Below are 24504 nucleotides of genomic sequence, written 5' to 3'. Positions count from 1 at the left end.
TGGCACAGCAGATAAAGCTGCCGCCTGCTGTGCCGGCATCCCATATGGGCCCCCGTTCGAGTCTCTATTGCTTCGCTTCCAATCGGCTTTCTGCTGTGGCCTGGGAAAGCAGTGGAGGATGGCCCAGGTCCTTGGGTCCCTGCACCTGTGTGGGGGACCCAGAAGAAGCTCCTGGCTCCTGGCTCCTGGCTTCAGATTGCCATAGTTCCGGCCATTGTGACCATCTGGGGAGTGACCTTTCTCTCTCTCTCTCTCTGCCTCTCTCTAACTCTGCCTTTCAAATAATAACTAAAATGAAAATCTTAAAAAAAAAGAAGAAGTATTGATGCAACCATGCAATATTACCAAGACAGTTTGCATTTTCAGATAATCCTTGAAAACCCATAAAGTAGAAATTTTACTTTATAAAATGTAGGATTTGTATCTTAACTCATAGCTATCAATCACTTGATTTATGCTTATTTTTAATCATACAGATGGTACAGAGTGCATGCTCATTATAGAAAAGTCAAACAATAGCCTAGAACAAAAGTCTGCTTCGAATTCCCCTTCCTCATCCATATTCCTAGAGATAACTTAGTATTTTGGAGAGTAGTTGGGGGCTGTAAACCTTCTATACCCCTTTTTTGTTTTTGTTTGCTTGTTTGTTTACATTAATAGGGTCTTGCTGATGAATTGTTATCCAACTGCTATATGCTTTTTTTGTTTTGTTTTTGTTTTATTTATTTATTTTGAAAGAGTTCCAGAGCAAGAGAGGGAGAGAAAACAAGTGAGCGAGCACTCTTCCATCCGCTACTTCACTGCCCAGATGGCCGCAACAGCCAGAGCTGGGCCATGCTGAAACCTGGAGCCAGAAGCTTCATCCAGGTCTCCCACATGGGTGGTAGGGGCCCAAACACTCAAGCATACTTCTTTTCCCAGGCTGTTAGCTGGGAGCTGGATCGGAAGTGGAGCAGTTAGGACACAAAGTGGCACCCATGTGGGATGCTGGTATTATAGGCTGTGGCTTTATCCCCTGTATGTCATAATGATGGCCCCACATTGTTTTTTGATTTTTGGAGTTTTTTTGTTTGTTTTAGCCAAATATGTCTGGCTATTACGTGTTCTTCATTCTTTTTCAGTCCTACATGGTATGTATGTGTTGTTTAATTAATTTTCTACTTTTGGATTTATGTATTTTTCCCCTTAAAGTTTCATTATTGCAGAACTGAAGTGAATATTCCCATTAATCCTCTTTGTGTTAAGAGTAGTCCTTTTAAGATACATTGTTACAATGTACAAGAGACATTTAATAGTACTACCAAATTCCTTTAGTCCTCTTTTTTTTTTTTCTTTCCAAGATTTATTTATTTATTTGAAAGACAGAATTACAGAGAGGGAGAGGAAGAGAGAGACAGAGGTCTTCCATCTGCTGGCTCACTCCCCAGATAGCTGCAACTGCCAGAGCTGCGCTGATGCTGATCTGAAGCCAGGATCCAGGAGTTTCTTCCTGGTCTCCCATGCGGTTGCAGGGGCCCAAAGACTTGAGCCATCTTCTACTGCTTTCCTAGGCCAAAGCAGAGAGCTGGATCGGAAGTAGAGCAGTTGGGACTCGAACTGGCGCCTGTATGGAATGCCAGCACCACAGGCGATGGCTTTTAGCCACTACACCACAGCACCAGCCCCCTTGAGTCCTTTTTAAAATAATCTATTATGAACATTCTCAATAAAAATAGACTAGTACGGGGGGTTCCCCATGTGATCCATCACCAAGTTCAATAATTATCAAAATTTTCTTGCAATTTTTATTTCAAAGCAAATATCAGATTTCATGTCCTTGGATCCCAACACACTAGAGTATACATCTCTTAAAAAAATCGTTCTTTATAATGTAGGAATTAGTTTTATTTTTTTTTTTATATGAAAGGCAGAGCAATACACACACATATATACACACACACACACTCAGAGGGAGAGAAAGAGAGACCGATCTTCCATCTGCTGGTTCACTCCCTGAATGCACGCAACTGCTGAGGCTGGGCCAAACTGAAGCCAGAGCCAGTAACTCCATCGGGGTCTCTGATGTGAGATGACAGGGACCCAAATCCTTGAGTCATCACCTGCGCCTCCTAGGGTAACATTAGCAGGAAGCTGGATGGGAAATGAAGCTGGTGTTAAACCCAGCACATGGATTGCAGGTGTTGCATGCAGTGGCTTAACTGCTGTACTACAATGCCCATCCCCGTTTTATTTTAAGCATGTATTATTTTCCCTGTTGTTAACATTGGTATTCAGCAGCATATATGGTATGTGTACTCCTGAGATTTCATTAATCCCAAATTTGTTAGCTTTTATTTAGGAAGTACATTTTTTGTTTGTTTTTAAGAGTAATCTGAAATTTTGCATCATGTTTTCGCATAGGTAGTATGGTGACAATCATAGTTAAAATATAGGTAGAAATCATGATTGAAATGAAATCTTCATTGAAAAGAATAAGGACTAATAGGCCATTCTGCTGCTTTTCTTTATATATCCTCTGTCACAAATCTAATATTTTTGCCAAAATGTTTGCATTTAGTATTTAGTGCCTTGACAACTGTGAATTTATTACAGACTTTTGAATCAGCTGTGCAGGAGAATGTCAGCATTAATGGGCAAGCATGGCAGGAAGCTTCAGATAATTGTTTTATGGGTATGTGACGACTTTTTCCTTCTGATCATTTGAGTTATTTTGAATGCTGTTTTTAATCTCTATGTTCAGTGTTACTTCTTAAAAAATTCTCTATTAGGGAACTAAAAGGAGAAACCTAATATAGAAGATTTCTAAAGTCATAATCTAAGGCTAACACAGTTGGTACCTTGATCCATCTGGATTTGTGGCATTTTAATTGGGACTTTCATCTGACTAATCTTCAAACTACCTTTGTCAGTTTATCGGAAAATACTATTGAAGTATCCCCAAATTAAAAAACAGGCCCAGAGAATTCCTGTAATTTCTTGTGAAGCCAGTGGTATTTTTGCAAGTGATCCTTCGAGTAAATAGTGAAGTACCCTTTGAAGCTTGAAGTTTGTGTGAGTACCATGTAAAGGATGACATTACATATTTGCAGAAGGCTTCTTATTCTTAGTAAGACAGAACACTTTCTTGGTCTGAAGAAGAGTTGATTCTACCCTAACTGATGGTGTTGACACATTTTGAGAAACTGCAGTTTTAATAGAAACAGAATGGTTAATGTAGAAAGGAAACGATTTAGTAGAAAAGGAATGGTTTGTATGAGAAGAAAGGCAGAATTCCCCTGTGCTCTTACAGCATTGTACAGTGAAAGGTGATCCTAACAAAAGCTCCAGTGTCTGGCCTGTCCCCCTGGTGGTACTACAAAGATCTGACTAACATAGCTTGGTATCACTACTTGATTCCAAATTGTCCAGTTTATACCCTTGGACTCATTCCCAACCACGACACCAGGCAACCCTGTGTGGTTATAGTTTTTCTTTGCAACATTAAGATAATACTTTGCCCAGAAGAATTCATTGTCCCTTCCTTAGAACTATTGTATTTGTCTCTTCAAAGAAACGAAAAGTTACTTTTTGTTTTACATATTAGAGAGTAAAACAGCAACACTAGGGGCAGGCATTTGGCCTAGCAGTTAAGGCACTGGTGAAGATGTCCCATGTTAGAGTGTCTGGGCTCTGTGCTCAGCTCTTTTCCCTACTCAGACTTCTTGCTAATGCAGACCCTGAGAAGCAGGGTGATGGCTTAGATGACTGGCTTGCTACCACCCACATGGGGCATTGCCCCAGCCAGAGACATTGCAGGTATTAGGTAGGGGGTGGGGGGAGTGGGTCACGGATGGGGGCACTTGGATAGTTTCTCTCTCTCTGTTTTCCCCAACCTCTCAAATTAATTAATTAAAATTGAAGGCTTTAGAGGTATGTATTTGGCCTAGCAGTATGTTCTCAACTCTTAGTTTGGCACATCATAGGCACCCATAAAATATTTGCTAAAATAATAAGTAATCCTTCTTTGCTCAGATTTGTTTTTACATTTTAGTTTTGCAGCTATATCACAAGGTAGTGTCAAGAAATCATTTTATCCAACACACAAAAAAATTTAGCTGGGTGCCTTTTTTTTTTAACTGATTTTAAAATGGCACACTATTCTTTTCAGGCTAGTAGTTTCACTGTTTTGATGACTAGATTAAAATTCAGCCATTCAGGGTCTGCGCTGTGACATAGTGAGTAAAGCTGCCGCCTTCAGTGCTGGTATCCCATATGGGTGCTGGTTCCAGTCTCTGCTTTACTTCTGATCCAGCTCTTTGGTGTGGCTTGGGAAAGCAGTACAAGATGGCCCAGGTCCTTGGGCCCCTACCCCTACATGGGAGGCCCGGAGGAAGCTCCTGGCTCCTGGCTTCGGATTGGTGCAGCTCCGGCCATTGCGGCCATTTGGGGAGTGAACCAGCAGATGGAAAACCTCTCTCTCTCTGGCTCTCCTCTCTCTGTAACTCTGAGTTTCAAGTAAATAAATCTTTAAAAAAAAATTTAGGCCGGCGCCACGGCTCGCTAGGCTAATCTTCAACCTGTGGCACCAGCACCCCAGGTTCTGGTCCCAGTTAGGGCGCTGGATTCTGTCCCGGTTACTCCTCTTCCAGTCCAGCTCTCTGCTGTGGCCCAGGAAGGCAGTGGAGGATGGCCCAAGTGCTTGGGCCCTGCACCTGCATGGGAGACCAAGAGGAAGCACTTGGCTCCTGGCTTCAGATCAGCGCAGCGCGCTGGCTGTAGTGACCATGTGGGGGGTGAACCAACAGGAATGGAAGACCTTTCTCTCTCTCACTGTCCACTCTGCCTGTCAAAAAAAAAAAAAAAAAAAATCTATTTCTAGCATAGACTTTGATGCTACAGAACACATGTGATATAGACCATTTGAGGATCTTACTCTATTTTTACTGTTTAAAATGAATTTTTAAAAAATATTTATTTATTATTTATTCAAAAGGCTGAGTTACAGAAAGGCAGAGTCAGAGAGACAGAGTCAGAAAGTCTTATCCGCTGGTTCACTTCAGATGTCCACAACTGTTGGAGCTAGGCTGATCCAAAGCCAGGAGCTTCTTCTAGATCTCTCACGTGGGTCGGGGCCCAAGCACTTGGGCCATCTGGTACTGCTTTCCCAGGCCATAGCAGAGAGCTGGATCAGAAGAGGAGCAGCCAGCACTCCAACCAGTGTCTCTATGGGATGCTGGCACTGCAGGCAGTGGCTTTACTCATTACACCGCAGTGCTGGCCCCCCAGAATGATTTTTAAAAATAAAATTGCGTGGGTCATTTGCATTCATTTCATCTGAGGTCCTTTGTTTTTAGGCCCCATCCTAGAAATAATTTGATTCCTACTGAGTCAAATTTTATGTATTCCTAAAGTAATCTCATGTGATTATTCTGCTAATGTTTGACAATGACTGTTTTAAAACATAGGAAAGCATCTGATAAAGTAGATTTAAATAAAAAGAAACTCTAAAGTCACCATATCTTTCATTTTTTTCTTGCCATCTATCTAGTTGAGTCCTATTTCACATTCAGCTATTCCAAATGTGTTATTGTCACAGCTTTGATTCAGCATATAATAATGTTAAAATTAGTTAGGACCCTGATATTAAGTGCCCTTTATGGTCTAGTTCTTACATATTTTTATGCTCTTTCTTCCTTATGTTATCCTGCAATCATTTAGAACTTTTCTTTGTTTCCCAAAGACTTTATCATCTTGCAAATAGTTTCCTCTTCCTAAAATGCTTCTTCCTATCACTTTTTTTCTCTACCATTTTTGGTCCAATGGACTTAAATTTTATTTCAAGCTTAAGTGTTACTTCATTTTTAAATGTCTTAAATTCCCCAGGTAGAGTTAGTATTCTTTTTTAAAAAAATATTATTTTATTTATTTAAAAGAGTTACAGAGAGGGAGAGAGGGAGAGGGAGATGGGGAGGGAGGGAGGGAGAGAGAGAGAGAGAAAGAGAGAGAGAGAGAGAGTCTTCCATCTGATGGTTCACTCCCCAGATGGCTGCAACCGCCGGAACTGCACTGATCCGAAGCCAGGAGCCAAGAGCTTCTTCCGGGTCTCCGATGTGGGTGCAGGGGCCCAAGGAAATGGGCCATCTTCTACTGCTTTCCCAGGCCATAGCAGAGAGCTGGATCAGAAGAGGAGCAGCCGAGGCTAGAACTGGCGCCCATATAGGATGCTGGCGCTTCAGACCAGGGCTTTAACCTGCTGTGCCACAGCGTCGGCCCCCAGAGTTAGTATTCTAATAACATTTTGTTTATTCCTCTATTGCATTATCAGGTTGCTTTGCAATAATCTGTTTCTCCTATCTAACTATGAACTCTTAGCCAGCAGTGATTGTGTTACATTCATCTTTGTGTTTCTGTGGTTTAGACCCGACTTCCCGTAGGTACCTAATAACTTGTTCATTGAGTAAATTAATCCCTGAAGTGAGGGCTTCCATTACTTGCCATGTTTGTTTTCCTTAATCACTTGTTTTCTGAATTGTCATATTTCCATATAAAATAGAGAAAACAAATTTTAAGCAGTTTTTAGATGTTATTTTTTTTTAATTAGATTCTGACATCAAAAAACTTGAAGATCAGTTTGATGAAATCATAGTTGATTTAACAACAAAACGTAAGCAGTATCCCAGAAAGATCCTTGAATGTGTCATCAAAACCATAAAAGCACAACATGAAATTCTGGTAAGTTGATTTACGTTTAAAATGTGTATATTTTCTAGTTCTAAGTCATATTAGGTCTTGAGCATACCTGATGATAAAATTGAAATTGGAGTTGGAAGACTGACAGTTGACGTTGTCATTCTGAGATTAGGAAGGGAAAGGAAGTTTATCTTTTAACCTTTCTATTTGTTTTGTGTTTGGCACATGGTTTGTATATTTAATATGGAAGACTCTTTAGGTAAACTGATGGTGAAAGTTGTTTGACTACTTGTTCATAACACCAAAGTTTACTTTATAAATTGTGTGTAATTTGTTTTGCTTCAAAAATCCTAACCATCTTGTTCACAAGATCAAGAAGTCAGCCTCTGCAGCCTGAGCTTTTTAGACAAGTAGAGCCCTAGGTTTATAATTCCTGTAGATAAGGTCTTGACCAACCAAATCACCTCACCCTCTTTTCAAAGTAGCTTGAAATAAGTGCAAAATAAGTGAGTCCACAAGCAGGTTAGACTTAAATCTTCCCCGGTTGAGGAGTATGGAGGTTTGCTGGTAGTAGCATTGCTCCTTGGCTGAGAAACACATGATGCCTTGGATTTTGAAATTAACAGACTTTCACATACAAGGCAACTGGAAAGTTGCCTTCTTTTCAGGAATTGTTAGCATAATAAAGTCCAGGCTTAATACTTTCTCTAAAATATTTTATTTGTGATTTTATGAAGAAAAAATTTATAAGAAGCATGCTACATTCTTTCTTCCATATAAGTTAGTAAAGAAATATCCCCAAGCCTGCTTTAAAGTTTCTGCAGGAAAAACATTTGAAATGTATTTATTTTTCAGTGTTTCCCTCCTTACCTCCCTCCTCCTGAAACAAAACAAAAAACAAAAAGCCAAAGCTAGTAATCAGCATCATACAAAACAAAGAAAGCCGGCAGGCCTAGGTATTATACCAATGTGCTGGCTTAAAAAACAATGCAAAATGGATGGGGAAAGGATTCCAAAGAGCTTTTTAAATTATCTTTCCTCCTTCTTTAGATCTTTGACTCCTGTTGACTTCATGCAAGAACCAGAAGGCTTTCCTGTTACTTTTTGCCTGAGTGATAGAATCTGACAGTAGTTTTGCTTCTGTGGTTCCAGAGAATCACAGGATAGTATAGGCTCTAGTGTGCTGACATAGTTGCCTAGTCATTTTTTTTAAAGGTTATTTATTTATTTGAAAAATAGAAAGAGAGAGAGAGAGATCGTTCATCTGCTGATTCACTCCCCAAATGACAGCAACAACAGGGCTGAGCCAGATCAAAGCTAGGAACCAGGAGTTCCAACATGGTCTCCACGTGAGGTGCAAAGGCCAAGCACTTGGGTCATCTCTGCTTCCTTCCCAGGCACATTAGTAGGAAGTTGGATGAGAAGTGGAGCAGCCAGGACCTGAACCAGCACTTCGTATGGGATGCCAGTGTCATAAACGGCAGCTTAACTTGCTGTGCCGTGATGCTAGCAAGTTTTAGGATAGAGTTTCTATGAAAATATGCATTATGAGTTCTAAACCCTTATCTTAAATGAACCATGGAAGTACAATCCACTCATAATTTAGAGATCACCCTGTAGTTTAAACAAAAAATTCAATCTCTGTGATTTTATTTGCTTGATTACTTTTTCTGGTTTTTTAATGGTGCTATTTCTTAATGTATGCAGTAGGTGGCAGTAATATAAAAGATATAAGACAACTTAGTTTGGTCTGACCTTTTTTCCTCCCTTCCCTAAAGGTTTCAGAATGTGAGGGTTTTTTTCCCCCTTTCAAAGAATGGTACTATTGACTCTAGAGTATATTTGTTTACATTAGCTGAAGGAAATGTTTATTTGAGGGATTAAGTGATTAAATCTGTTTTGTGTTATGTTTAGAAGCAGTACCATCCTGTTGTATACCCATTGGACCTAAAATATGACCCTGATCCAGGTGAGTCAGTGTTAATTCATGGTAAAAAGGAAGCAGTGTAATGAAGCATATAATTTGCATGAATTTCTGATATTCTTCTGCATCAGTCAACACCAAGAGTATCTTCTCTGATGCTTAAGCTCACTATCCATATTAGATCTTCACTTAGAATTATGAGAACTTGCTGTAAACCTACTGACTCAGAATCTCCAGGGATGGGACCCTGGAATCTGAACTTTAAAATTTTTATTTATTTTATTTATCTGAAAGACAGCAATTTCCTATCCACTGATTCACTCTCCCAAATGCCTGCAACAACTGGGACTGGACTATGCTAAAACCAAGAGCCAGAAACTCAATCTGTGTCTCTCACATGGATGGCAGGGACTCAAGTACTTTAAGCATTAACCACTACTACTGCCTCCTATGGTGCATGTTAGCAAGAAGCTGGAATTAGAAATGGTAACAGGACTTGAACCCTGGCACGTTAAAAATATTATTCATGTGTTTATTTAGAAGGGAGAGAGAAAGAGCAAGAATCTGAAGCTTTCTCCTGACCTAGACTGTTGGAAGTCCCCACCCACAGTATAATAACTTCCCATGTCTAGATGCTATTACATGATGCATTCTTTGAATTACACCCAAAGTTACACTATTAAAGCATTGTCTCACTGTCACTTCTCAGTGCAGTCATCTTCATAGATTTCTCATTGTTAAAAAAATAAAAACTAAAGAGAAATTTGATGTTGAGCTTAAGAGATAATTACACTCATTATGCCTTTGAACGGATTTCTAAAACACAGAGAACTGAGATTGATACAAACATACGTGAATCATCAACAGAATTGGCATTGCTAAGAGTGTACATACGTATATTTTTAAATGGCTTTATTCTCACATTTTAAAATTTATTAAGTATTTTTCTATGAAACCTTTTAGAATTTGCCTTTGTTACTCAAAAATGCTACTCGTGAATTATTGAGGGAAAAACTGTTAAATGGTTTATTTGTATGGGATATTTGTACTTGTGACTTTGAGTACTTTACCTTTTTTGAACTACTTTTTAACTAATCTCCCACTCTTTTCCCCAAATCTCCTAAGCCAGTGGGATGAACATGGAGGGAGAAATAACAGCATTCACTGTGCTTGATTAAAGTTGACCCAGGACCTATGCTTAACCAGATGTCATGGTTCACTAAAAAGAGGTAGTTGCTAATTAGTGGTTGACATCTACTTATTTTGGTTTTGAACAACATAAAAAGAGAAATTGAAACTTGTAGTATCATGATATACTCAAGTGTTGCTTTTTAGACACTTAATTTTCTTCTAGAAACATGGTAACATTTTTATCTTGGAAAAACAGACTTACTTCAATGATCCTTTGAAGGTGGATATGATTTTACTTCCCACCATTCTGGTTATCTAGTTAGTAGAAAAATCTTCTGAATCATGATTCTGACTTCAAAAGTAAGCAAAGGCCGGTGCCATGGCTCACTAGGCTAAACCTCCTCCTGCGGCGCCGGCACACCGGGTTCTAGTCCCAGTCGGGGCGCCGGATTCTGTCCCGGTTGCTCCTCTTCCAGTCCAGCTCTCTGCTGTGGCCCAGGAGTGCAGTGGAGGATGGCCCAGGTGCTTGGGCCCTACACCCGAATGGGAGACCAGGAGAAGCACCTGGCTCCTGGCTTTGGATCAGCGCGGTGTGCTGGCTGCAACGTGCAGGCCGCAGCGGCCATTGGGGGGTGAACCAACGGAAAAGGAAGACCTTTCTCTCTCTCTTTCTCACTGTTCAGTCTGCCTGTCAAAAAAAAAAAAAAAAAAAGAAAAAAAAAAAAAAAGTAAGCAAAGGAATAGTTAGAATCTTTCTGGGGTAAATTTCGAGATTTTTGTCATTGTACATTTTCATAATGTTGACAGCCTTAGAATAGCATCAGCTCCTTAAAATTAGCAAAGTAATTTATAGTTGTTAACTTTGTATGCTTGGCCAAGTCACTTCCTTTGACCTCTTCTAACCTCAGTTTCCTTGTTAGTAAAATGGCAAATTCTAGACTTGGAACCTTATGCTTAAGGAGTTCCACCTCTGTCATCAAAATTTTTTTTTAAGAAATGTATCTTTTAATTCCGTCTTTCTAAGAACTTATTTTTTTTTAAAAATTTGTTTATTTGAGCCGGCGCCGCGGCTCACTAGGCTAATCCTCTGCCTTGTGGCGCTGGCACACCGGGTTCTAGTCCCAGTCAGGGCGCCAGATTCTGTCCCGGTTGCCCCTCTTCCAGGCCAGCTCTCTGCTGTGGCCAGGGAGTACAGTGGAGGATGGCCCAAGTGCTTGGGCCCTGCACCCCATGGGAGACCAGGATAAGTACTTGGCTCCTGCCATTGTATCAGCGCGGTGCGCCGGCCGCGGCGGCCATTGGAGGGTGAACCAATGGCAAAGGAAGACCTTTCTCTCTGTCTCTCTCTCACTGTCCACTCTGCCTGTCAAAAAAATAAAAAAATTTAAAAAATTTAAAAAAAGATTTGTTTATTTGAAAGGCAGAGTTAGAGAGGCATAGATGTAGGCGTAGGCATAGGTATAGGCATAGGCGAAGAGGTGGGGGGAGGGAGGGAGAAGTCTTCTATCTGCTGGTTTACTCTCCAAACAGCCTCAGTGGCTGGAGCTGGGCTGATCCAAAGCCAGGAGCCAGGAGATTCTTCCGGGTCTTCCATGTGAGTGCAAGAGCGCAAGGACTTGGGCCACCTTCTGCTTTCCCAGGCCACAGCAGAAAGTTGTATTGGAAGTAGAGCATCTGGGACTCGAACCAGCACCCATATGGGATGGTGTCACTGTAGGCAGCAGCTTTACCCGGTATGCTGCTGTGCCAGACCCTGTCACCAAATATTACAGATTGTTCTGCTTACTTATTGAGATTGTGCTATAAATCAAATGGATAAGGGATTCTATTTACTATATAAAAACACATAAGCTGTAGTTTGTTACGTATTATTTAATAACATAAGTCATATCCTACTTATAATAGTTTATATTGCATACTTATTATACACTTAACTGGTAAAATCTTTTTTAAAAAAATATTTATTTATTTGAAAGTCAGAGTTGCACAGAGAGAGGAGAGGCAGAGAGAGAGAGACAGAGCTTCCATGCACTGGTTCACTCCCCAGTTGGCCGCAACGGCAGGAGTCGTGCTGATCTGAAGCCAGGAGCTTCCTCCTGGTCTTCCCAATTGGGTGCAGGGCCCCAAGCATCTGGGCCATCTTCTACTGCTTTTCCAGGCCATAGTAGAGAGCTGGATCCGAAGTGGAGCAGACAGGACTTGAACTGGAGCCCATATGGGATGCCAGCACTGCAGGCAGCGGCTTTACCTGAAAAGAAGTGGATGAGTATGAAATTATATTTCAAAGGACTAATTTATATGAACTGTATATGAAGAGTTTGGTAAAGGAAAGAATCAAGGCTGCCTTTGGTTAAGCGCTGGTCCCATTAACTGGTAAAATCTTATGAAAATAACTAAAATGACTTAGGAGGAAAATGGAAAGCATAAATTTCTGTAGAACCTGAAATCTGAATAAGCTGCCTGGGAAAACTTTTATGGGAACTCCTTGAAGATCTTTTTTCTGTTGGAATATTAAGTGATATCAGATGTCTTGAAAGCTGATCCTTTTATAGAGGGTTATCTGGTTTTCAAATGTACTCCTTTGATTCAGCATAGTTATGTTAGGAGCTTTGGGAGATACAGAAATAAAGTAGGCAGATTCTGCTTATAAAAGGCGTGTATCTGAGTAGTGGAAATAGGAGCTAAACATAAAACAGGATTCTTTCATGCCTCCTAATTGGTTCCTTTCCCAGTTTTCCACATGTGAGTAAATGGTTCCTTTACCTGCATAATGCTTAACCAAAGGCAGCCTTGATTCTTTCCTTTACCAAACTCTTCATATACAGTCCATATAAATTAGTCCTTTGAAATATAATTTCATACTCATCCACTTCTTTTCATTTTGCTATTTTTAAAATTATTTCTTTATTTTTAAAGAAAAGATTTATTTATTTGAAAGGGAGTGGCAGAGGCAGAGGCAGAGAAAGAAATCTTCCATCTGCTGGTTCACTCCCCAAATGGCTGCAATGGCCAGGGCTGTGCCAATCCGAAGCCAGGAGCCAGGAGCTTCTGCCGGGTCTCCCACGTAGATGCAGGGGCCCAAGGACTTGGGCCATCTTCCATTGCTTTCCCAGGCCACAGCAGAGACCTGGATCAGAAGTGGAGCAACTGGGACATGAACTGGCACCCATATGGGATGCTGGCACTGCAGGCGGCGGCTTTACCCGCTATGCCACAGCGCTGGCCCCCTGTAAGCGTGGTTTCTACAAATGCTAGAAGATCTTCTGTTTCACTCTTGATCTTATTCATTCTACATACATTTAACAAAGGGATTTTTTTTTATTCTTTGAAATATTTAAAACATATAGGAAATACGTAGTATAACATAAGGAACGTCTTTGTACCTACCACATATATTTTAATGCTATTCATTTTGTCATACTTGCTCCAGAGGTTTGTAGGAACTAAAATATATGTATACATTTTGTCTTTAGGCTGTCTACCATTCCATTCTGCTCCTTCTTACTCAGAAGTATAACTGGGATCTTCAAGTTTTGTGAATCCTTCCTGTTCATGTTTTTATTTTTTAAAATTCTAATTAAAAGAAATTTTAGGGGCTGGCATTGTGTCGTAGCAGGTAAAGCCATTGTCTGTCATTTCCTTTTATTGATAAATAATATCCCATTTTATGGGTACATACTATTGAATTCATCTATTCATTAGTATACAGATGTTTTAAATTAAGAATTCAGAAAATTTGGTTGATAAATTTAATCAAGTGCAAAAACATAGTAACTATTATATTGTATTTTTTTAATAAGAAATAAATTTTTAGATGAAAACAGTAAGAGGGGCCAGTGGTTTGTGTCTCAGCTGCTCCTCTTCTGATCCAACTCTCTCTAATGGCCTGGGAAAGCAGTAGAAGATGGCCCAAGTCTTTGGGCCCCTGCACCCATGTAGGAGACCCGGAAGAAGCTTCTGGCTTCTTGCTTTAGATCGGCACAGCTCCAGCTGTAATGGCCATTTTGATTTGCATTTCTCTGATGACTAATGATGTTGAGCATCTTTTCATGTGCTTATTGGCCACTTGTATAGCTTCTTCAGAGAAATATCTGTTTGAATCCTGTGGCTATATTTTATCTGGGTTGCATTTTTATTGTTGAGTTTTAATAGCTCTTTATATATTCTGGATACTAGTCCCTTATCAAATAGATAACTTTTCTCCCATGCTGCTTTCTTTTTTTTTTTTTTTTTTTTTTTTAATTTTTGTTTATTTGAGAGAAAGACAGATGCAGAGATGTTCCATCCACTGATTTGCTCCCCAAATGCCCATAAATGCTGGCCAGGCTGAAGCTAGAAGCCCAGAAGCCAGTCAAGATCTTCCACATGGGTGGCAGGAACCCAATTACTTGAGCCATTACCTGCTGCCTCCCAGGATACACATTAGCAGGAAGCTGGAATAAGAAGCAGAGGCAGGACTCTAAGCCAGGACTTGAACCCAGGCTCTGTGATATGGGATGTGGGCATCCTAAACAACTTTTTCTGTGCCACATGCCTGCCTCCCATACTCACATTTTTGATGGTGTTCTTTAAAGCATAGACATTTAAAATTTTTACCAAGTCCAGCTTATCTGTTCTGTCCCCCCCTCACCCCACTTTGGTTGCTTGTACTTTTGTTGTCATATCCCAGAAACCATTAATATAAGGTTCCTTTAAGAGTTTTTGTAGTTTTTAGCTCTTACATTTAGAAAAGATCCATATTGAGTTTGTTTTTGTAATAGTAGGAAGTAGGAGTCCACTTCATTCTTTGAATGTGTTTGCTGGTTGTTTTAGTGCCAGTTTTTGAAAAGGCTGTCCAGGGGCCAGCGCTGTGGCATGGTAGGTTAATCCTCTGCCTGTGGTGCCGGCATCCCATATGGGTGCTGGTTCTAGTCTCGGCTGCTCCTCTTCCCATCCAGCTCTCTGCTATGGCCTGGGAAAGCAGTAGAAGATGGCCCAAGTCCTTGGGCCCCTGCACCCACATGGGATACCCAGAGGAGGCTCCTGGCTCCTGGCTCTTGGCTCCTGGCTTCGGATCAGCGCGGCTCCAGCCGTTGCAGCCATTTGGGGAATGAACCAATGGAAGAAAGACCTTTCTCTCTGGCTCTCCCTCTCACTGTCTGTAACTACCTCTCAAATAAATAAATAAATAATGTTGAAAAGAAAAGGCTGTCCTTTCACCTTGAATGGTATTGAAACCTTTGTCAGAAATCAGTTGATTGTAATGTACAGGTTTATTTCTGGATTCTCAATTCTGTTTCATTGATCTATGTGTCCTTTGACTTGTGCTATACTTTCTTGACTATTACTGTTTTAAGTTTTGATATCAAAACATGTGAGTACTCTGGAATTGACTTTGTTTCTGGCTCTTCTGGGTCCCTTGGATTTCCATATGAATTTTGGTATCAGCTTGTGATTTTCTGCAAAGAAGTCAGTGGGGATTTTGTTAGGATTTTTGTTTAAATTGTAGATCAATTTGGTATTTTTGCTATCTTAACATTATGTTTTTTAATCTGGACAGTGGGTATCTTTCCATGTACTTAGATATTCTTTAGTTTTTTTTCAATAATATTTTCTAGTTTTAAACATTTTTTTCTTAAAATTTTCCCAAATATTTTATTATTTTTTAAAGACCTATTTATTTCAAAGAATTACAGAGAGAGAGGAAGAGACAGAGATCTTCTATCTGTTGATTTACTCCCCAGATGACTGCAACAGCCTGGGCTGGGCCAGGCCAAAGCCAGGAGCCAGGAGCTTCATCTGGATCTCCCACATGCGTGGCAGGGATCCAACCATTTGGGCTGTCTCTTCTGCTTTTCTTTCCATTAGCAGGGAACTGGATTGAAAATGGAGCAATTGAGGGACAAACCGGTGCCCAAGTGGGACACTGGCATTAGGTAACAGCTTTACCTGCTATGCCACAATGCCAGCCCCAAAGTGTTTTTTATTCTTTTGATGCTATTGTAAATTGAATTGTATTTAAATTTTCAGTCTGTTCATTGTTACTGTGTAGAGAAAATTGTTTTCTTTTTTTCTTTTTTTTTTGACAGGCAGAGTGGACAGTGAGAGAGAGAGACAGAGAGAAAGGTCTTCCTTTTTGCTGTTGGTTCACCCTCCAATGGCCGCCGCGGCTGGTGTGCTGCGGCCGGCGCACCGCGCTGATCCGATGGCAGGAGCCAGGTGCTTCTCCTGGTCTCCCATGGGGTGCAGGGCCCAAGCACTTGGGCCATCCTCCACTGCACTCCCTGGCCACAGCAGAGAGTTGGCCTGGAAGAGGGGCAACCGGGACAGAATTTGGCGCCCCAACCGGGACTAGAACCTGGTGTGCCGGTGCCGCAAGGCGGAGGATTAGCCTAGTGAGCCGCAGCACCAGCCTGTTTTTTTTGTTTGTTTTAAGATTTATTTTTATTTATTTGAAAGACAGAGTTACAGAGAGAGGTAGGCAGAGAGAGAGGTCTTGCATCTGTTGGTTCACTCCCCAGATGGCCGCAACGGCTGGAGCTGCGCTGATCCGAAGCTAGGAGCCAGGTGCTTCCTCTGGGTCTCCCACATCGGTGCAGGGGCCCAAGGACTTGGGCCATCTTCTGCTTTCCCAGGCCATAGCAGACAGTGAGAGGGAGCGACAGAAAGGTCTTCTGTCTGTTGGTTCACTCCCCAATGGCCGGAGCTGCGCTGATCCGAAGCCAGGAGCCAGGTGCTTCTTCCTGGTCTCCCATGTGGGTGCAAGGGCCCAAGGACTTGGGCCATCTTGTACTGCTTTCCCAGGCCACAGCAGAGAGCTGGATTGGAATAAGAGCAGCTGGGACTAGTACCAGTGCCCATATGAGATGCCTGCGCCACAGGCGGAGGATTAACCTGTGCCGTGGCGCCAGCCCCTGCCATCGTTTCTAGTGTGGCTTTAAGTAAACTTGAGTTCCTGAGAGTGGCTGATAGCAGTTTTTTGCAGCTTTTTTTTTTTTTTTTTTTTTTTTTTTTTTTTTTAAATGGGTGAGAAAACTCCATCTCACTCCTTGGTTCCAAACAGTGAATGAAGCTGACCTTTCTCAGCCTTTGCCCCTCTGGAGCACTTTGAGCTCCTGTTATCTTGCAGGAAACAAATTCCAGCTCCTCTGCCTGTCAGTGCATCTTGAACCTGACTCACAGCCTTTTCTGTTCTACTTCTAATTTGTAAAAAGATTTATTTTGTATATGCTTTTGCCAGCTCTCTGCTGTGGCCAGGGAGTGCAGTGGAGGATGGCCCAAGTGCTTGGGCCCTGCACCCCATGGGAGACCAGGAGAAGCACCTGGCTCCTGCCTTCGGATCAGCGCGGTGCGCCAGCCGCGGTGGCCATTGGAGGGTGAACCAACGGCAAAAGGAAGACCTTTCTCTCTGTCTCTCTCTCTCTCTCACTGTCCACTCTGCCTGTCAAAAAAAAAAAATATATATATATATATATATCTTTTTGATCTTCTATAAATACCCAATGATGTTTTTGAATAAAGTAAGGGAGTTTTGTGAACTTTGAAGAGTAATTTGACTGGAGGTCTAGGATACTTCTAAAAACTCAAATCAGTTTTCATTCCTCTGGTTAAAATCCTAAAAATCTTTCAATTAAAACAAAAAATAACATAATAAATAAAAATAATAAATAAATAAATAATAAATGAAACTTGTTAGCAGTCCTTTACATGATCTGACTCCTGTCTACCTTTCCAGTTCATTTCAGGCACTTTGTTTTTGCTGTATCCCTGTGGCCTGTCTTTCAGTTCTCATTCCACAAGCGTCCCCTACCTCCTAGCCCAGCTGTTTTTCTCTACCATTTAAAGATTGCCTCCTAAAAGAGATCTTCCTAACCACCCTATTTTAAATAGACTCTCCCAAATTCTTTATTATAACACCTATTTATTTCCTTCTTGTTAAACTTCATAAATATTTGTGTTTATTCTCTTGTTTATGGTCTCTCTCACATAGAACAGAAAGCTCCATGATGGTGTTATGTTGTGTTTACATTCTGTACAGTCAACATATAACACCATGTTCAGTAAATACCTAGTGAATAACTATCACTCATTTACCTGTTTGATCATATTTAAGAGTACTTCAAAAAGCTCAGGAAAAATGGAATTAAAAGATAAGTTTATTTTGATGCAAAGGAATGTTGAAATACATGCATATGAAGAGTCTTCAGTTCATTAAAAATGCATGTTATGAAAAAATTGTGCCTGGGTTTCAAAATGTTTTTGCACCAAAATATATATATTATATAATATATATTATAATACATATATAATATATATATCTTATATATATAAGATTTATTTATTTATTTGAAAGGCAGAGATACAGAGAAGCAGAGGCAGAGAGAGTGAGAGAGGTCTTCCATCCTCTGGTTCATTCCCCAGATGGCCACAATGGCCGGAGCTGATCCGGAGCCAGGAGCCAGGAGCTTCTGAGTCTTCCACGTGGGTGCAGGGGCTCGTGGACTTGGGCCATTTTGTACTGCTTTCCCAGGCCATAGCAGAGAGCTGGATTGGAAGTGGAGCAACTGGGACTTGAACTGGTGCCTATATGGGATGCCAGCACTGCAGGTGGCAGCTTTACCCACTACACTACAGTCCCAGCCCCATAACATATCTTTACATTCCATTTTCTTTTATTATTATTATTATTATTATTTTTTTTTTTTTTGACAGGCAGAGTGGATAGTGAGAGGGAGAGACAGAGAGAAAGGTCTTCCTTTGCCGTTGGTTCACCCTCCAATGGCCGCCGCGGCCGGCGCGCTGCAGCCGGCGCACCGCGCTGATCCGATGGCAGGAGCCAGGAGCCAGGTGCTTTTCCTGGTCTCCCTTGGGGTGCAGGGCCCAAGCACCTGGGCCATCCTCCACTGCACTCCCTGGCTACAGCAGAGAGCTGGCCTGGAAGAGGGGCAACCGGGACAGAATCCGGCGCCCCGACCGGGACTAGAACCCGGTGTGCCGGCGCCGCTGGGCAGAGGATTAGCCTAGTGAGCCGCGGCACCGGCTTAAATTCCATTTTCTACAAAGTTTTTTAAGTACTGTCATATACTGAATTTCTACTTTATGCTGGAACCTAGCATTGTCAATGTGTAGGATATAACAGTGAACAACACAAGGCTCTTACTTTGGAGTTTACATTCTAGAGGGAATAGCCAAGTAATAAACAAATATAAAAGAAAATAAGTGCCATCAGTACTAGACTTATGTTTTTAGGTGATACAGAAAATAGTTTTCTGAGGTAGTTGCACGAAGGAATTTATCTGGTGACAATCAAGAGGAGGGGATCCAAACAGAGGGAAGAGCTAGAACAGAGTTCTGAAGTTAAGAGTGAGCTTGAATATTCATGTAACAAAAGACCACTGCTGGATCCAGCATCATACACAGTGTATTAAGCCAGTGCCTGCAATGTAGACATCCCAAATGAGTGCTGGTTCCAATCCCAGTCACTCCACTTCCAATCTAGCTCCCTGCTAATGCCTCTGGGAAGCAGCAGATGATGGGCCAGGTATTTGGGACCCTGCCACCCATGTGGGAGACCGAGATGGAATTTCAGGTTCCTGGATTTGTCCTGGCCCAGCTCTAGCCATTGTGGTCATTTGGGGAGTGGATGGAAACTGTATCTGTCTCTTCCTCTCTTTATGTAGCTCTGCCTTTCAAATAAATAAATCTTCAAAAAAAGACTACTGCTGCAATAGTGCAGTGAATGGAGAGAAGGAGTAGTCCAAGATAAGATCAGGGAGGTGGCTGAGGAGTTTTAAAGTGTGCCTTAACAGAGACAGCAGGAGGTGCTGTGATGCATTTGGCAGTGGGTGCAAAGGGCCATATAGACAAAATAGGTGGGTTCCATAGATCTTTGTAAGTTGTAGCAAAGGATTGTCTTCCAGGAAATCATCGCTTAGTTTTTTGTTTCTTTTTTACCGGGGATGCTGCTCTCCAATTCATGGTTCTAATTCATGGCTTTAGTTGCCTCTTTGGAAACCAGTACAAGCCAGACATTCTATGCTATGCACACTTGCTCGTTCATATTCATAAAATACATTGGAAACAGAAAGGAAGCACTCAGTGCCTTTTTGTTGAATTTCTGAATTTGTGTAGGATTTTGGAAGTTCATGTTTCCTAGTTTAGCCAGCACAGTGACCTGAAAGCAAAATTAGGTTGATTACTCAATCTTTCATTTCCACATTTTCATTTCCTTGTGTTTTAGAAAGCAAGTGACTAGGGAAGGCTGTGTTCTCGAGGGTGCTTAACTTCCACATTTGTAAGAGCAAGATATTTTAAAAATATCTTTGCAGCAATCTACTGATTAGCTGTCTTTCAGTAAGCTGTGGTTCTGATTTGTGAGCTACAACCTTTTATAATCCTATTAGTAAAGCTAATCATTGCCTCCACATTGCCTTTTTTCAGAAGTCCTTTGAAATTCTATGGTCTCCCCTTTTCTCTTGTTCTTCACTAAACATGCAGTGATGGCAAGGAGCTATTTTAAGTTTCGCCACAGTAGACTTGATGATCTTTCCAGTTCCGTGCTGACCCTACAGAGGACTCAGAGACAGTTCCCCTTCTTTCCTACCAGTGCTGTCTTGTTTCAGCCACTGCCACGGTATGTGCAGGTAGCTACCCTCTTACAGATGGCTATGTTTCAGAAATTCGAATTTAAGTCTGAGCTTTGGAATTTGAAATGCATTTCCCCTTGAAAAAAATATGCAAGTTGGTAAGGTTCTAGACTACCCTTTAAAGGCATGTTTAACCTACTGTGTAGTTGAAATGCTACATATTTGTGTTGAAAATATTAAGCAACTCACACTTCAGGTGCATATTCACTCCACTATGTGGTGTTTAAGTAGGATTTTATGGATATTCTGGATGCCCAAGCACTATTGTTTGTGATGAGAATGGTAAGTAGTGGTACCCTGAAGGTGTTCTGGTCTCGGCTATAGGAAAGGCATTGAGAACACTTCTGGAAGAAGTCCATCCCATCTTTTACATGGCCTGGACCAGTCCTCTCTGCTTGTGAGACATTGTTACATCAGATGTTTGTATGTTGCAACTGCTTTGGTGCTCCTACTATCAGGGATCCAGAATAATCTTGGTGAGGGGGTGAAAAGTTTATATATTTTCAAGTTTCCTAGGCAGATTATTAATGTTGGAAAATGTTTTTTTGGTGCATTGTTAGACAGTATACTCAACTATTTAATGATTATCTTTATTTGTATGTTTTTCCCCTTTTGGTCTTTATTTAAAAAAAAATGTGGTTTTATTCCTAAAATTATTGATGTTATGTAGTTTTTTTTTTTTTAAGATTTATTTTATTTATTTGAAAGGCAGGATTACAGAGAGAGGTAGGAACAGAGAGAGAGAGAGAGTTCTTCCACCTGCTAGTTCACTCCCCAAATGGCTGCAATGTCCGGGGCTGGACTGACATGAAGCCAGGAGCTTCTTCCAGGTCTCCTATGTGGGTGCAGGGACCCAAGGACTTGGGTCATCCTCTGCTGCCTTCCCAAGCGCATTAGCAGGAAGCTGGATCAGAAGTGGAGCAGCCAGAACTTGAACTGGCACCCGTATGGGATGCTGATGCTGTAGGCTATGGCTTTAACCCTCTGTGCCACAGCACCAGCCCTGCTACTTAGTTTTGTTTTTTTTTTTTTTAAGTTATTTATTTATTTGAAAGGCAGAGTTACAGAGAAGCAGAAACAGAGAGAGAGAGAGAGAGAGAGAGGTCTTCCATCTGTTGATTCACTCTCCAAATGGCCACAATTGCCGGAGCTGGGCTGATCCTAGGCCGATCTGAAGCCAGGAGCCAGGAGCTTCTTCCAAGTCTCCCACGTGGGTGCAGGGCCCCAAGCACTTGAGCCATCCTCTACTGCTTTCCCAGTGGAGCAGCTGGGACTTGAACATCCCATATGGGATGCCGGCACTGTAGGTGGCAGCTTTACCTGCTATGCCACAGCGCTGGCCCCAACCCTGCTACTTAGTTTGAAATGCAAAGGATTTAAACCATGTAACAAAAGAAAGCAAATGTTGTAAAATTCATGTTAAAACATTTAGTTTAGAATTGTTCTATATATAATAATTTACCAGGTGTAATTTTTTTTTTTTTTTTTGACAGGCAGAGTGGACAGTGAGAGAGAGAGACAGAGAGAAAGGTCTTCCTTTGCCGTTGGTTCACCCTCCAATGGCCACCGCGGCCGGCGTGCTGTGGCCGGCACACCGCGCTGATCCGATGGCAGGAGCCAGGAGCCAGGTGCTTTTCCTGGTCTCCCATGGGGTGCAGGGCCCAAGCACCTGGGCCATCCTCCACTGCACTCCCTGGCCACAGCAGAGGGCTGGCCTGGAAGAGGGGCAACCGGGACAGAATCCGGCGCCCCGACCGGGACTAGAACCCGGTGTGCCGGCGCTGAAGGTGGAGGATTAGCCTAGTGAGCCACGGCGCCGGCCCACCAGGTGTAATTTTTTAAAAAAGATTTTATTTATTTATTTGAGAGGTAGAGTTATAGATAGTGAGAGGGAAAGACAGAGAGAAAGGTCTTTCTTCCATTGATTTACTCCCCAAATGGCCGCAATGGCCAGAGCTGTGCCGATCCAAAGCCAGGAGCCAGGTGCTTATTCCGTTTCCCACGTGGGTGCAGGGGCCCAAGCATTTGGGCCATCTTCTATTGCTTTCCCAGGCCATAGCAGAGAGCTGGATTGGAAGAGGAGCATCCTGGACTAGAATCGGTGCCCATATGAGATGCCGGGGCTGCAGGAGGAGGATTAACCTACTGTGCCATGGCGCTGCCCTTCCAGGTGTAATTTTTATGTTAGGAGGTTTTCATTATGTTGAATCTGGTTTTTGAGCATTTGTTAACTTATATTCATACAAGGATATTGTAACTTCTGACAAAATGACTTACATGTAGATTACATGCTTTGGATTCTAGGAGATGTGAATTCTAATTCAATTTTAGATTTCTCAGCTTCTGTTTCTTTATAAAAAAAGAAGCTAATGAAAGCAGCTTACCTCACAGAGTTGCTTAAATTGCATAAGATTGGGAATGTGTGTCAGCTTATACAACTGTAGGACCAGGCTGTCAATGCACAAACAGGGAAGGGTTTGGGGCTGTTGTAGTTCTCTTCCCTGAAGTCCTTTTCCCCTTCGAAGCCAAGTTTCTCAGAAGACAGCTTCACTCTTACTCTCTCAGTTCTTGTAAAAATCAGTGTTGTTGAGTATTTGCATTGTTGTTGCTATGTCAGTGTTCTTCAGTCAGAATCAAGTCAATATTACTATGAGTGTATTTTCTCTTTTGAACAGCTTCTCACCCCCTTTTAAAATGATAGTTGCTTTATTTATTTATTTGGTTTGCTTTTTCTATTGTGTCTATCACTGATTCTTTCCAAAATAATTCAACAGAATTGTAAAATCCCTGTTCAATAAGGTAAACACTTAAGTTGTCCATCAAATCCATTTTTGAACCTGTTTTGTTTTTCTTGGAGATACTCCTTTGGGGAGCCTTCAGTCTGGACAGCAAAACCTTCACCCCATCTATTCCTTTTGTCATCATCCTGAGAATTTCCTTTTCTTCTCTCCTGTTTCAGAGTCCGGTTCCTGATTTCGCCTCTTGATTTATTCTCTTTTTTTCATATTGCACACCCCTCTACCCCCCATCTCCTGTCCCCCTCACCCCCAGCCCATCTAGCACCAGATCCTCCTAAGGAAATTTCCTCTCCCCTTAATTTGCCTGTTGGATTATCCTCACCCTCCTTTGTGCCTCCATGACACCCTCTGTCATAGCCTTGGTCCATCATAACTATTGAGCACCTACTCTATGAGCTGGGCACAGTGTTCAACACTGTAGATCCTAAGATGAGAGAATGAGGTCCTGTTCTCAAAGAAGTCCTGACAGGTAAATGAGAATACCGGGGTTCCCTTTGGAGTCTGTTCTGCCCCCTAGTGGCCCTATTGAAAACATGTGAGGAATTTTTTTGTCATCACACTATTGAGAAGGTATAGCAATTATTTTGTAGACAAGGGCTGGGGATACTAAATGTCTTTTTATTTAAAAAACAAAAGAAGATTTATTTATTTGAGAGGTAGAGTTACAGACACAGAGAGGGATAGACAGAGAGAGAGGTATTCTGTCCATTGGTTCACTCCCCAGATGGCTGCAACAGCCGGAGCTGGGCCGATCCAAAGCCGGGAGCCATCTTCTATTGCTTTCCCAGGCCACAGAAGAGAGCTGTATCAGAAGAGGAGCAGCTGGGACTAGAGCTGGCACCCATACGAGATGCTGGCATTACAGATGGTAGCTTTACCTGCTATGCCACAGTGCTGGCCTCCTAAATATCTTATATGTCCAATATTACACTAGACGTTTGAACCATTATGTGAAAACCTATTTATAATTATCCAACCCTAGAACCTAACTCCATTTTACACACAAACCCAAGCTATTCCTTGGTACTTCTTACCTTGTCATGACTTGTGAACATATGGAAAATAGCTATTGTTCAGCAGTGTGAGTTTATAGAATATTTTTTTAAAGTAGCATCAGGCATTTTTAAACTCTTGATAGCAGTTGGTCTCTAAGAATCCTGTTGGGGGGGGGGTGGACATTTGGCTTAGAGATTAAGATGCCACTTGAAACACTTGCATCCCATTTTGGAATGCTTGGGTTCAAGTCCCAGCTCAACTCTCAATTACAGCTTTCTGCTAATTATCCCAGGTTGGCAGCTTAAAAAATATTTTTTATCTGTTACTGTGGTTTCCTCCCTCTCTTTCTTTCTCTCTCTCT

At 41.7% G+C, this 24504-nt stretch overlaps 1 protein-coding gene across 3 annotated transcripts in view; it reads left to right on the top strand.

The window, feature by feature from the left end:
- NSL1 (NSL1 component of MIS12 kinetochore complex) overlaps window positions 1-24504 on the top strand; it is a 39272-nt gene that overhangs the window by 1385 nt on the left and 13383 nt on the right. The window contains exons 2-4 of one of the 3 annotated variants that reach the window (XM_051821329.3): window positions 2593-2671; window positions 6581-6711; window positions 8584-8638. In XM_051821329.3, the coding sequence (XP_051677289.3) occupies window positions 2593-2671; window positions 6581-6711; window positions 8584-8638 (265 nt within the window). The remainder of the gene's footprint in view (window positions 1-2592; window positions 2672-6580; window positions 6712-8583; window positions 8639-24504) is intronic. The other 2 variants (XM_089312163.1, XM_089312162.1) reach the window with 2 other exon arrangements.

The sequence above is a fragment of the Oryctolagus cuniculus genome, chromosome 13, assembly GCF_051225735.1.
Source record: "Oryctolagus cuniculus isolate XC-2025 breed Fujian yellow rabbit chromosome 13, ASM5122573v1, whole genome shotgun sequence".
Lineage (NCBI taxonomy): Eukaryota > Metazoa > Chordata > Mammalia > Lagomorpha > Leporidae > Oryctolagus > Oryctolagus cuniculus.
The sequence above is the reverse complement of the archived record's forward strand: the minus strand, read 5'-3'. Positions and strand labels throughout refer to the sequence as shown.